Genomic DNA, 15,216 nt, shown 5'->3' on the forward strand with positions numbered 1-15,216 from the left:
GCATATTTAGTGAACAATGTGGCAAAACTGGGCAAACATCCACCATTCTCCACCCTATATATAAACAAATAGTCTGTTTATTATGTTTCAAATTCCGATCTTATATTCTCACATCTGTTTGAACCTACTGACTACAAGTGTGTGTATATCTGTATCACAAAGATATCAGCTAGAGGGTGGGGGGCAATATCGCTTTATTCCATCACAATAAAACGATATTGCCCTACATGTTGACAATGATGATAAGTGTCACTTTTATTATTGCTTTCTCCATACTTTTGCTGCTTTTGTCTCCGTTCACCGGTCTCGTTCTGCGCATGTCCCCTGCGGTCCATACAGAAAACCGGGGGGCTGCGGACGGAGAGAGAGAGGGGGGGGCGAGAGAGAGAGAGGGAGAGAGAGGGATAGAGAGAAAGAGAGAGAGAGAGCGAGAGAGAGAGAGACAGATTACTGGGGATCCATGGAACATGTCACAGCACCAGTGTTTTCTATGTCTTCTTGTCCCATAAGATGCGTGTGTGTTTCCAGATAATCAGTTTCTTCCTCGCCGTGAACTTTTACTGCCAGCCGCTCCGAGCTCAGGGTGAGTCTGTCTGTGTTTCTGATTTCAACTTCACAACTGTAAGTGTGTGTGCCCACCGCCGTCTGTTTTCATGCTCTGCGCAACTTGCTAAAAAATTACAGAACAATGTGAAAGTCGACCTTAAAGCTATCTGTCTTTTGAACGCTGCAGGCCGGGACTAACTTGTTGATTCAGTGACAATAGGCATCCTGTTACACCGACAGATTTCGCTCTTAATCTAGTGAGAACATCAAGCCAAACTCTATTCACAAATCTTGCAGTATGGCATTCCCTTGATTATTGGATAACTTGAACACATCGCAGACTAGCTATTAAGATGCATTCTGAATGAAAAAAGTCCAATAGTAAATTCGGGCAACGAAATATGCAGCAGCCTGAACTTTTTTCAATAAAACCTGTACATTTAACTAGTTCACAGCGCTAGCTACCGCCCACCACGGAGTGTCTACGTAGGTGTGAAATGGCTGTGGGAATAACGGGAAAAACATTTGGAAAAGTTGAAATGTAATCGTTGTTTGCGTATTTATTGTGCGCCGAATTGAAGAGCGCATCTTTCAGTTTCACCCAAAGGTTTTTAGTGGTGATTTTTAGGTTTGTACTTTTGCCGAAAAGCACAGCAACAATACCTAGAGTTAATCCATTATTGGAATGAACGTTAGCCGGCCGCTCTGTCCGTCTCGGAGAACACGACGTATGGGGCTAGCATCCTGTGTAGCGTTTTCTCAGAACAAGAAAATGTTCTGAATGAGCCTTTGAAGTTTCAGGGCCAGCTGTAGTGTGCCGTTGGTTCACATACATGTCCCTCTTAGGACTCATGCTCCTAACATTTCGCTGCTGGTGAGTTAGAATAGGTTTTAAAGTAGATTTGTTCGGCTCCTTGTGTGACAGATTGACGGGGATTGGAAGGAAATCGAGCTGACATAACGGATCAGAAAAAAGTAAAAAGGGACCGTTACCCCGACAGCAAAACGCCATGACAAATTTAAAACTTTTTAATCTTTGGTTATTTGTAAATGCTAACAGCTTCTTGGAATAACTCTTAAGGTATTTTACGAATTAATAGGACTCATTCTGCAATTCGTCTTGCATCCCAAACCATGAAAACCCGTTTACGTCCATAAAATACGTCATGTTTGAACTGGTTGGCGCGTTATGCCAGTATCAGTTTGTCTCCAAAATACACCCTTTTAAGCGCTGGTAATCGTCATACAGACCGTTATTTTAATTCACAACATTACTAGGTATTCACAGCTGGGTTATCTAGACTATAAGACACGTGTGTAACACAAAGATTTCGTCCTAAATCACGTTTCATTAGCTCTCCGTGGTGAGACAGAAAGGGAAGCAGGAAATCAAACTGCCTGTGGTTTTGAATAGAGTCTGGCTCCTAAAAGAAACAACTGCATGTAAACAAAATGTGTCTGAATGAACAGTGTATTAGCCTTTCAGGGTGCTAATTAATTCACTGGGACTTGTTAAGGCAGTTAGACAAACAGAGGTGTGTGTTAGTGCTGTAGGACAACTGGCCTTGAAATGGCTTTCACTTGTTAATTTGAGTCAACATGGAGCTGCCACTTTGCACTTTGTTGCTACATGTTTGAGCCATTTGGCATGCTGTCTCCTCAAGAGACCTTCAGCTGTTGTCACTGTTTAATATCATTTTGGCGTATGCGTATCCTAGCCTCCTTCAGCGAGCGTTTTAAGGGGCTCCATGAGAAGGGTTATTGGTCTAACATGCTGGTGGCTAGGTCTTTGATGTTCAGTCCACATGGGTGCAGGATGTGGATTTGCTCTGGCCAAATATCACTTTGTTCGGTTTTTTCCTGACACATCTGCCAGGAACATGAAAGAAACACAGCTTTCAGATCCTCATTTGGGGTGCACATTGTCTCCCAAAGGGTTGTGACAGTAATTAAGGTCTCAGAAACTCCAAAAAGGTGTGATATACTGCACCATGCAGCAAAGTGATCAGCTGGGTTCACCCTGGGGAAGACAATGGCTTCTTCTCCACCTTCCTCCTTCTACTTACTTTGTGTAGAAATTCCATACATATTTTTTCCTCGATCCAGTTTTGCTAAACTTCTCTCCTTCATTTCTTTCATGTTGTGATTTGGTTATGGAGGCTAGCCGTGAGAGAATGCATCTGGAACCAATTTGACTCCTCAAAGCAGAAGGGGAAGAGGAGGGGAAGGAGGGAAGTGAACGGCAGCCCTTTTCTTTCCATGTCCACTATGAGCAGGCATGGGCCTGAGTCCCGCAAACTAATTATAGTTCTGTGAACACAAGATTAAAGTGCAGCATACACAGCTGAATGTCTTGGCTATCCCATGGTATAGTGATTGTTGAATTGACTATGAAATATAATGTTTTTCTAACCAGTAACCCATTGCCAGTGTTTTGTTAAGGCTAAATATAAAGAAATAGAAATACACCCAGTGAAATTATAAGAAGAGTTATGGTCAGTTCTTTGGTTGGCAATTTCTCATTTTGAGCAAATCAGTTCTATGTGAAACTGGAGTGTTTGAGAATCGTCAGCAGTGAGTTTTGCTTTGACTAAGACTGAGCGGGCTGCGTTCCCTGGAGATTCTGAGTTCAAAGCAGCACGCTGCTATCAGAGGCAACATCAGCAGTCATGCTGTAGTCGAGGTTTACATTCAAGTAAGCAGAGCAACAGAGTGCAGGTTTAGTTGCACATACATACATACATACATACATACATAGTTGCTCTTTCATATCCAAGTGGAGTTAATAGGCACAAGACAATTGCCTGCTCCAATCACTTCAAACTTTCAAATATACTACACCTACTGCTGTTTTCTCAACAGCTCTCTAACCAGCTTGTATTTAAAGAAGTCAAGTTAACTGACTTATCTAAGATAAAATACAAATACAATATCTGAGAACTGAGGGTTACTGATATAACTAACAGCCCAACTAATATACTAGTGGCAACAGCTGTCAGTAGCACATCAGAGTCACATACAATACCTCATTATACAGTCGTACATCTTTCTTTCTTTCTTTCAGGCCCAAAACAGAGCAGATTTTTACTAAATCGATGAAGTTGACAAGGTCAGACATTAAATATATTGTCTTTGTACTATTTTCAAATGAGTATATGTCACAAAAGGATTAGCAAATTATCACATTCCTTTTTATTTATGTTTTGCAGTGTCACAATTTTTTTCATTCAGGATTGGCTGACAAAATGCCGACATGCGTTGTGAGTGTCGGGGCTTTATGGCACTGAAGCTTAGAAGACGACCTTTAGTCACACTTTTCTCTGTGGTTGATCATTCTGAATACCATCATACACACACAGCAGAACTGTTGTCTTAGATTATGTCATGATTATAAAATGATGATTTCATCACCCCAGCATAGCTATTCTGGAAGTTTTGGGTTTGATTCAGCTATTCATTGTATTATGAGTAATAGAAGTGCTATTGCAGAATAATTACATCTTCTGCTCTTTTCCTAAGCATCTTCCCGTGTACCAATCATGTCATGGTAGCTGTATTTGGTATATTTAAGTCTGCATTCTCCCCCATGAATGAATTGTTCTGAAACAAATCCTATCTCAGAGGCACTCCTAGTCGAAATGGAATTAAGTTGGAAACTCTATCTGTTGGCTTGTCTGGATTATGACTGATGGAAGGCAGATCCTAACACAACTACTGAGAATGTCAGAGACAGACATCCATGGCCCGATGGCCCAGAGCCAGTAAAAGTTTAGATTCTCATTATTAGATTATAAAGATAATGAAAAAACGGTCACTCTTCGAAGAACGAAGTGGGCGTGGGATCCCAATTTTGCACTGATGTGTTATGTTGAACCTGATGCAAAGTTTAGACCTACTGTCAATCAAATGTAGACAGTTGTGGCTAGCTGGCCATGTAGCCACCTGTGGTGAGCTAAGCAGCTGACATTACAGTAACTTCAGAGGCTGTTCAAAGTTTAATATTGGTGCTAATATAAAAACCTGACCATACTGGCATGATCACACAGTCGCCATTTCTCCCTGTAGCCATTGTTACTGTGTGTCGACATTGTCCACTATGAAATTTGTTCTCAGCAAGAAAACACATGTACTGTGGTTGATGTTAGGCCAATACAATAGACAGGCTGCTTCCTGAGTAAGATAAGATAAGATAAGATAAGATAAGATAAGATAAGATAAGATAAGACTTTAATAATCCCCAGCCAGGGAAATTCAGGTGTTTCTGGCAGCAGGCAATAGTAGTAGGAATAACAGCAGAATAGAAAAATACGTAATACAAAACAAAAGTTGACTTTCTCTCTCTATCTCTACCAAAGAACTATATAAAATATTAAAAAATATATATATTGCCACAAAAGATCAATAAAAACTTCAAACTTTTAACAGAAATTGCACATGGATAAATATGAATAAATAGCTTATCGCAGATTTCAGCATGTTTGTACCTATCACAGACTTTTTCTGTTTCTGCTGCTCACTGCTCAGTGACTGTATTGGGCGAACACTAACGCTAACTAACATCAGCTTTTAGCGTAGCTATCTGAAGGCGAGTGCTGCGGGTTTTTGGCAGGTAGCTGTTTCTAGCAAAAAATCTCCCAAATAGAGACAAAGAAGTCATGATGTTTCATAGTGTTCAGTTTTATTCAAACAACATGGACAGCAGTCTAAACAAGTGATGTGACTTCATGGGCTGTGGCTGAACACTCAGAGTGCCTGGAAGGGAGCGTTTGATTTATTGTTCTCATCTTTGCGTAAGTTGTGGGCTGCCTCGCTGTCCAAGATGTTGTTTGCATCAGGCAAGGACAAATAATAACAACAAAAACATAGACGATCACAATAATAATGATACAGATAATGATGTTCATGACGATGGCTGCAACGTACTGTGCTGAACTTTACTCTTTCCCTGCCATTATGTTTTTTCTCTCATTGTCCTATTTCTCCTTATTCGCCAAAATGTTTTAATAAATTATTAGATCATGGAAAAAAAATACTGTTTTTTGGCTTCTGGGCTGTAAAAAATATTCCAGGGGTCCAGTAAAACTCTGACCCACAGTGTGCCAGTGGGGAAAAAATGTTGTGTTGGACACTGACTGTAGTCTGTCAGTTGGTTGTCTGGAATAGTAGAAATTAAACAGAACAGGAAACAAAAAAAGATGTGTGCTTTTACTATTTTTCAAATTTAAACTTTGCAAAATAAATTTCATTGTGTGTGTCTGGGAGTAATGAAATGAAAGCATAATATACTAACCTCTGTTTTCTGTAGTCTGAGTGGTCTGCTGTGCTGTTACTAATGCTATAATACCACAGACCATAGATCCACAGTGCTGTACGGCCGCAGGTCTGTTTGCAGTCTGTTAACTGAATTACTTTTGCCTGATCAGATTTGGCTGAAAGTTCTGTGAAGGATGTGCTTTGGTTGGTTGGCTTGCTTGGCAGAGCTGGAGCTCGGTGCTCCACTTTACGAAAGTTTGTCTCGAAGTGATGGTGACAATGTATTAACAGTAAAAGCCACCATGGTCTCATGAGCCCAGGTATTTAGTTCAAACTGTTCCCTGAAGACACAGTTCTGTCAACAAAGTAGTCAGGAGAATATAAAGTGGGTGAGGAATCTGTGGATTACTTCAGAATCATTGAAGAAAGGAATTGTGATTCTTATGTTGAATAATCGTTCATCCACTCATCCACTTCAATCCACTCCTGTGGATTGACCCTAGTTTGGGAGTAGACCTCTGCAGTCACTTTCTTTTCCTGGTGCAGATCACTCCATCATTTATTGTTGTATCCTTTCTTTACGTATACTGAACCCATATGGGAATGTGTAAAGGACAAACACCTGCGCACATTGCAGGCAATTAAAGAACTGAGTCTTAGTTTGGTTATGATGATATTCAGGATATGATGATTACAGTCATACCCCCAAGTTGAAAATGCCTACAACAGCCCTGAGTGAACGTAAAGAGTAACCTTTACTGAAAGAGATGTTGCATGTGTTGCTGTTTCTTTCCACTGGAATGCATTCATGGCTGAAAATATGAGAAAGAGCCAATTTACCTGCAAATGAAAGACAGAACTCGCTTTTCAACTGATAGAAATGCGCTTCAGTTCAAACACCTGACTGGATTTAGTGGACATGTTGGTTTCCCGGTTGGTGAATCTCTCTATTCTGGCCCTCTTTCACCTCCTTCTCTCTTTTCTCCCCCCCTTTGCCTCACTCTATGTGGCCATATGCGTCTCATTATGTCATTTGCCATTACACACACACACACAAGACAGTGGGTCAGGTCTGCGTCCTCTTTTGATTCTGCTAATTGAATATGAAATGAGGGGGCTGGACACAGTCCACCATATGGAGTTGTGTGTGTGTGTGTTTGACATCTGCTCTTTCTCTGATAGGATTCAGGTGTTCCGGAGGTTTTGTGGATGTGTGGCTGGTGTGTGTGACTGTATGTTACCTAGTAAACACCTGGTCAGCATGTGGCTGGACTGGTCACTCCAGCTCCTTACATAACCGACGTGCACACACCAGAAAGTGTGATACGTTTTCCAGACACTGAGATGCAATGGGATAATGTGCACGGTTTCATTTATCATGTTCATTGGCCAAGTAGACAAAAGTAGACTTAAATATTTAATGAAACTCCAGTGAAACCAAAAAGCAGAAACAGTGTCAACAATAAAAATTACATTTAACTCCCACAAACACACTCTGGCTTGACGTTTAACAAACCCACTGGACAGATACGTCCAATTAGCACATCGTTGCTAGGTAAAACACCGTTTCCAGTGAGCGTGCACATTTGTGCGTCGAGTACCATAACCAGGATGAACATCCATCAGTGAACAATTTGTGCTGTGATCTGTTGAAATGATAGCTGTGAAGACGTGATGTACAAGAACTGTAAACTGTGCAGTGTTGGAAGTTTTCATGCCACAGATAACCATCAGCTGACCAGAGGCTCTGCTCTGAGTTTTTGATGAGTTGGCTTATAGTCACTGTGCCTGCTGCTCCAGTGGCTTTAGAGGCTAGTGAAATAATAATAATAGTAATCTGTTCCTAGCACCCAACCAAGTTTTTTAGAGTAAGCTTGCTTTGAGACTCCCTAATGTTTCTACTTCTAACTGATGATGCTGACCACTGGCTCTAATATCACATTTTGAAACTCTCTCTCCCTGAAGTCTCATGTCTCTCTCGCAGATGCCAGTCTGGCAGATGAAATTAGTTCTGTATCAAGAACAAATAGAAGTTTCATTCATCAGTGTCTCAGCTGAACTCTGTCAGAGAGGTTGTTTGCAGTGAAACGTAATAGAAGCACAAAAGTTTTTCAGTTTCAACTTCACAGTCAGAAGTCACAAACCAAATCAGTTTACTCCGATTTCTTGGATCTTACTTTTGTAAGATGTGGATAGAGATCACAAGCAAACTTGTAAACATTATGCAACCTCCCGAAAGTGTGACAAGCCCCAGAAATATTTAGACTATTACGGGCCAGAAAACTCCTTATGGCATATCTCAATTAATCAATGCACAGGAAGTGACCTTTGACCTCCAACCATTAAACTCACCCCCCACGGAATCTACAGCGGCTCTGAGGAATGCAGGAGGGAGAGTGGCTACAAAGGGCCACTCTGCTCTGTGTATGTGTGCCTGTCTGTAGTCCAACACAACATATATCGTTCATGTCACGGTTGTTCATTCAGGTAAATGTGATCACTGTTTTATTTACCTTCACCAAAAGTTTAAAGATGAAATCTGTAACTTAATCCTGTCAAAACATTTTTGTCATCTGCATGATGAGTGGTGTTGTACTTAATGTACAGAGACAGGACCAGATCATTTGTACCCTGTACTAGAGATCGACTGATATGGGTTTTTCAGGACCGATACCGATTATTAGTAGTTAAAGAGGCCGATAACCGATATTTGGAGCCGATATTCATTTGCAGTGAAAGTGTAAAAATTGGCATAAAAATGTTGAATAATACAAACACTTAAGTTCGGTTAAATGCCAAAAGCATGTAAATTTAATTAAACAAATAGAAAATAAATAGCTCTAGAAGTGCATGGAGTTCCTAGACTCAGAAGCATCTCTTATAAAGTTGAATAAAAACTTAAATAAAAAGCTACCTGAAATGTTTCCACAGCTAATAAAGTAACATTTAAATATAACTGAAATGACTTTTATTTGTTTTAAGTTCAAACACAACAAAAAGTACATGGCGTTAACAGGCTCAGCAGCAACTCTTGTGAAGTTAAATAAAAACTTATATAATAGCTCCCTGAATTTTATACACAGTAAATAAAGTAAAATGTCACAATAACTGAAATGACTTTCAGATAAATCACTCCTGAATTCTCTCACACACACTTCTTACTATTATCGCTATTTCCATATCAGTATTACCAGCAGCCGCATGTCAAACTGATTCCATAAAGGGCCGTGTGGCTGCAGGTTTTTGTTTCAACCAAGAAGGAGCACACCAGGCAAAACAATCAACATCAAGGGATCACTTAGTTACCAGCTGAAGACTGAGATCAGCTGATTAATTGATTCCAGCCTGGTGTGCTCCTCCTTGGTTGGAACAAAAACCTGCAGCCACACGGCCCTTTATGGAATCAGTTCGACATGCCTGGATTAGACAAACTGTTAAAGACTAAATAGCCCATAGCATCTCATCTTTAATTTTCAGATCATAGGAGCAGAAAGCTCACAGCAACTTTAGTAGTTGTGAGTTGTAAAGCTTTTAATGTGTCTTTCACACAAACTCACACTTTTCTCGACATAACAGACGTTCTCCCATTGAGTCTGCTGAGCGTTAAGAGCAGGACCGGGGAGCTAATGCTATGCTAAAACCTAGTCAGCCTTCATGTCAGCGTACTTCCTTGTAACAAAACAAGACTGAATTGAATTTTTTACTCTCTCTCACAATCACACACAGAGGCTTCTGCTATCACAGACGGTTTCTACATCCATATTACCAACCGCATTGTTTCAAGGGATTCACAGACATGTCAGGAGGTACTACGAGCTTACTCTGCTCTTAATGTTGCGTTATTGTCGTGAGCTGTAGAGTTTTTCATGTCACTTTGACGCAAACACACACTATTCTCCACATCACATACATTGTCCCATGCTAATACACAGTCTGCTGAGCGTTTAGAGCCAGACAGGCAAACTAATGTTATGGTAAAAACTAATCAGCCTCCACCTTAGCGTGCTTCCCTACATTCAAACAAGTGAATTGAGTTTTTTTTGCGCTCTCTCTCAATCACACACATGCTTTTTCTATCATGGACTGTTTGACTGTCGATATTATCAGAGGCCTTCTTTCAAGTACTTCACAGACATGTCGGGAGGGAGTTCGAGCTAACAGAGCTGCCGCTAATGTTAACTCCGCTCTTACTTTATTCAGCTGCACACTGTACCGTTAGTAGTAGCTGTGAGATGTGGAGCACTGGGATGTTTGTTACAATTTCGGGAGAGTTTTCTGCGTTTACTTTCAACTCGTGTGTTTGCTCTCCGGAGCTTCTCCACATGAGAAAACTTCTCTTGGAGGTACTACGAGCTAGCAAAGCTGCCGCTCGTGTGGGAAAACCTCTTGTGTGGAAAAGCTCCCTCTCCACCGTCAGTGTGAGGACAGCTTCTGCTTCAGTGTGGCTCTGCCACTTACTCATACGGTGGCTTGCTTAACCAATCAGATGGCGTCGTGGGCGGAACAATGCTGGAGACAGAAGTGGCAGGAAGGAGAGAGAGGGTGGCTGCATCTGAGCAGAAATAACCCAGTTTTTAATTGATTTCTTGATATCGGCCCGTCAGATTTAAAAAAGGCTGATACCGATATATGTCAAAACTCCAAATACTCAAAAATATCGGCCCAATTTGCAATTTTAATCAAAGCAAACAATTTTATTTAAGAATCTGCTAGATTTATTATCATCAGAATTCTGGAAACTATTTTTTCTCACTATATGTCATGCTGTCGAGGTGCATCGTCTGAAATTTAGAACAAAAGTGCAGTCGGTTAAATGACTGCAAACCAAATGACAGATGGGCAGTTGCCCACTTTGCCTAGTTGGTAATCCAGCCTTGACAAAACCTTGAAACTGCTGGAAATAGCTCAGTCCTTCACAGTGAAAATAATGCCTGCTACTACTGTCGGCATTTAAAATAAAAGTATTGGTGTGTATGTGACAATGCAGTGCATGCTTAAGATTCACTTCGCTGTTCTTTGCCACGGTGACGCAACTCAAACAACAGTAAAAGCAGATGTGCTGTTCCTTGTGAAACATCTGTCTAATTCTAGAAAGTGTCAAGTCTCTGCAAGCTGTTTTAAACAACATAGTTGAAAGAAGTTAAACCAATAGCTGCCTGGAATGAAGGACAACACTCACAAACCAAAACATTTAAGGGCATGAAACACTGTGCCATGCTCTGGAATATGGCAAAAAAAAGTGTGTAGTAAGTGAGCAAAACGAGAATGAAACCGGATATTGGAACCAGATACTAAAACTGAATATTCACAGTTCTTTAAAGCTGGCTTATTATTGTATTTGTGTTGCTGAGATTGATAAAAATTCAGTATTTCACACATTTGCTGTGGTTGGGGCGGCTGTCCAGTCTCTTGTATACATTACCAACCTTAATCAATGAGAACAAGTTACTGAATGAATTAATTGAACAAAAACTAATTTTCATTGTAAAAAAGCTTAGTTTAGTGCTTTCTTAAACCTGCAGATGCCCTAAAAAAGAGTGCCAAGCCATGTCCAGTCTTTCCTTCCACTCAAACATACACACACAGGAAACTGGCTGGCAGGAAACCCAGAGTAATGTTACATTTAAATAGAAGGGGGTGCACTGAAATTCCTCTCCTTATCGTCCCAGCAGCTGGCTCTCAGTCATGAACGTGGCTGCTATTTCCAGATTGTTTGTCAGAGTTGAAATAGTACTTTTTATACTGGCCATTTGAAGTGGGGCAGCCCAATGGCTGCTTGGTGGCAGGAAATATAAAAACGAAGAAAAGCGCTTTCAGTAATAGTCGACCCACTATGAAAAGTTGGAAACTGGTATCAGCATAAGCAGAAAAGCAAGCACTTTTTAAATTTTACTATATTGAAAATCTACTATATGTATTCTCAATTCTAATCAATTAGTTTTGTTATGTTTGCCCTGCTCTGCCCTGTTTCTATTCTGTCTGGGTGTAGTTGTAATTGTTTGCTATTTTGTCCTGTATTTATTCTCACATTTTCGCTTCATGAAGCTCCTGCAGCTTGTATGTAGAAGGGACACCACGAATTTTCCATATCGAAGTTAGTTTTTAGTAGTACTATCCTACTCATCATGTGAAGCTGTTGTATAACGCCTTCTATGACTCTAGACTGGTAAACTTATTAACATGAAGTTGTTTTGGTGAAAGTTTTGCACACATTATTTACACATGCAGCAGACTGAGGGCAACATTATCATTTCATTGGTGTGATGTTTGTGGCTTGCGTACACATGATGAATATAAGTCCAGTATTCGTGCCCTTTTAGCTCTGGTTTGGTCTCTACCACCTCCTGAGGGAAACATCTGCCTCCTTAGCTGCTAAATGCTCAGCTATGTTCACCAGCTAGTCTCCGACTGTGTCTGCGACTCAACCTTCTTGCAGTGCAATACTAAACCCCTCAAGTCCCTGCTGAAGCTAAGGAGTGCTAAGATGCTAACTAGCTAGGCACATTTTTTAAAGACTGTTTGTTTGACTGTATTGAACAGCACAATGGCAAAGAAGAAAGGGGAGACAAGATGCAGCAAAGGGCCACAGGTTGTAACTGAACCTGGGCTATTGCAGTAAGGACACCGAGTTAGTACAGGGGTACACACTCTACCAGGTGAGCTACCTGTGCACCCCGGTGTGGCACAGTTGACCAATAGATGAAGATACAGGGTTGACAGTGCCATCGTCTTAGCCTGATCATCCTGTTGTTTTACTTACGTTTCACTTCCAGTACTATGGATGCACTGATTGATACTGATATAGGATAGCAGTCCTATACTGACCCAAATAGCTCAATCGAGTATTGCTGACAATGGGGCCAATCTATTGGCCGACCTATTCAATTCAGTTCTATGTTCATGTTTAAGTTGTGGAAAACATTGTTAAAGCCATGCTGTATGTTGCCCTACACAGTGAGGCATACAGTTTAATAATTCAGCACTGGTTTCAGATCAGTGCTCGGTATGGGCAGGTATGGGCGGAATCGGATTGGAACTGAGAAAAAGTAGACTGGTGCTTCTCTAGCCTGTCCTACCAGTAGATTAATGATCACTGATCAATAATAAACATCTAGCAAGATATTGGGTGGTGACAATGGCACGTTGGTCATGCAGAGGAGGAGGGAGCCAGATGATTTTGCCTCTGGATGAACTCAGTTTATGACAGTGGGAATCAACAGGCAGGGACCAGCAAACAGCGCTGTGGATGTTTTTTGGAATGTTAATGATGAGCCTTCCAGCATTCAGTTTACTAAATCAATTAGACTGTGGTGTACTGTAAATGTGTGCTGTAAATCAGAGCTGTTGTCAAGTAGCAGTTCTTTTTTAATTGCAGATGATTGAGTTCAAATTGTGAACAGCTTCTCCTGGGTTTAACTTTTCATCAATAATTGAATTCTGTAGTCCCGGACGGTTGCAGAGGGCCTGCATGTACGGAAGAATAACAGAACATGTTTGGAAATGTGTTCATGTTCATCTGTCACAAAACTTTGACGCTTAACAGACGTTTGTAACTAGTGTTACATTTTGCAATGTATTACAGTTGTGGTTTGTAACAGTCATGCTATCACGACTATAGCCTCTGCATAACCTGGTCTCTATGGCAACGTTAGCTTCCCTTATGATTGGACAGGAACTTTGCTGACAAGCTTTATCAGATGCATTTTTCCTACTCGCATCTCGCACACAACAGATACGCTCTCATTTTAATCTACGCAGCTGGCTACACACACACACACACACACACACACACGCACACACACACACCTCTTTTGCACCAAGTTTGCTGAAAGCTGGAGTTATAGCAGCAGCCTTCATTTCCCATCATCCTGTGATGGACTCTATTTATAGTAATTTATTAAGTTTGCTATTTTATATTCCACAATGTAAATGTTACTTTGCAGCATTAGTGTTTATACAGTTGTGTTTGTAATGTGTATTCAGAACATACTGAGGTCACTGTTAACTTTTCTTCACCCTAGCTGGTTGTAATGGCAGCGTTTGCTGTGCTGAACATTATTACAGGGTTGACATCATTGATAGCTGCTGAATGCTTAATAGCAGGCAGCAGCACATTACGTGATGTAGCAATTGCAATAACATTACTGAAATCTTGTTCATTAAGCATTATATTACTTTGATCCACTGATTGTGTTAATTTGTGTCTTGATAAGCACATTTATTCTCTTATCTGTGGTATCAAGACTTTATGTCCTGATTTTTGTCTTCATTCTTTGAAGGATTATTTATGTGTCAGTGGTAATATTATGGTGGTATACACTGAGCCAAAAACGAACCCGACAATGAAGTGATCTATCGATGAGATGTCGAATCTGAAACTGACACGATTGTCTGCAGAAGTTGCACAACATTGCGTGAAATTTTCAAAGGCGGAATCTTTCACATTCCTTTTCGTCCATGATTTTTCCACTCCTCAGAAGCCGCAGATATTTCTCTCACCCAACCCTGGAACCATGCTCCTGCATCTAGTTTGGTGCATAGATGGCCACCAGCTGGCTGTGTTTACCATTTTACACCACATTAACACCACAACCATGTCACCATTGGCTCCAGTCAGAATTCAGATTTGGAGTTAATGTGGAATTGTCATGCAGGATTGTTGATTGTTTTTGCCAGTCAGAAGACGCCTCTCTTTGCTTCTTGTTTTTTTCTGTGCTTCTCCACTCTGTCTCTTACATAAATGGTTTGGATGGGATGCTCTTTCTGGATTCAAAACATGTCTTCACACACATCTCACAGAAGTATGAATGCATGTATGCACATAACAGTGGCACTGATGCTGATATTTGGGACTAAAGCTGCAAAATAAATAAATAAATAAATAAATACTGCTAATGTGAATTCCAGGTGGAACTTTGAAAACAGACACAAAAGACACAATTTACCCCCTAGTGATTTGAGTAACCCCCCCACAGATGGGCCACATGTTCCCCTTGGTGAGATCTCAGACCTCATGCTGACACATCCCTTATCTCTGGGAATACAGTGTGTGTGTGTGTGTGTGTGTGTGTGTGTGTGTGGCCAACAGTACTTAGATGGTTCACATTTCAAAAGCCTATTTCAAACATGAAATCCATAATGTGTGATATTGCTGGCATCATCTGCCTGTTAAATTGATGTCCTTTGTCATTCAGACACAGGTTGGACTGTGAGCGTGAGACACTCGGCCCACTTCTCACAATGAATCCACGTGTTTTCAGCAGAAGAACAGTATTATAGACTTACCTGACATGAGCATGATACATACATAAAGAGAGAGAGTCTATTGACCCCAAATTGTGAAATTCTTATGGAATCAGATGAGTCTCAGTATTAATGAAGGATATGCCAAAACAAGCTGCAGGAAAAGCATTTCAC

General features: G+C 40.7%; 1 protein-coding gene across 1 annotated transcript in view; it reads left to right on the forward strand.

Moving 5' to 3' along the window:
- The first annotated feature begins 429 nt into the window (after positions 1-429).
- The window catches only part of reck (reversion-inducing-cysteine-rich protein with kazal motifs), a 69,189-nt gene continuing 54,402 nt past the window's right edge, over positions 430-15,216 (forward strand). The window contains exon 1 of the mRNA XM_041961530.1: positions 430-583. Coding sequence (XP_041817464.1) covers positions 511-583 — 73 coding nt within the window. The 5' untranslated portion in view covers positions 430-510. The remainder of the gene's footprint in view (positions 584-15,216) is intronic.

This window comes from Chelmon rostratus, chromosome 20, assembly GCF_017976325.1.
Source record: "Chelmon rostratus isolate fCheRos1 chromosome 20, fCheRos1.pri, whole genome shotgun sequence".
NCBI classification, from domain to species: Eukaryota; Metazoa; Chordata; class Actinopteri; order Chaetodontiformes; family Chaetodontidae; genus Chelmon; species Chelmon rostratus.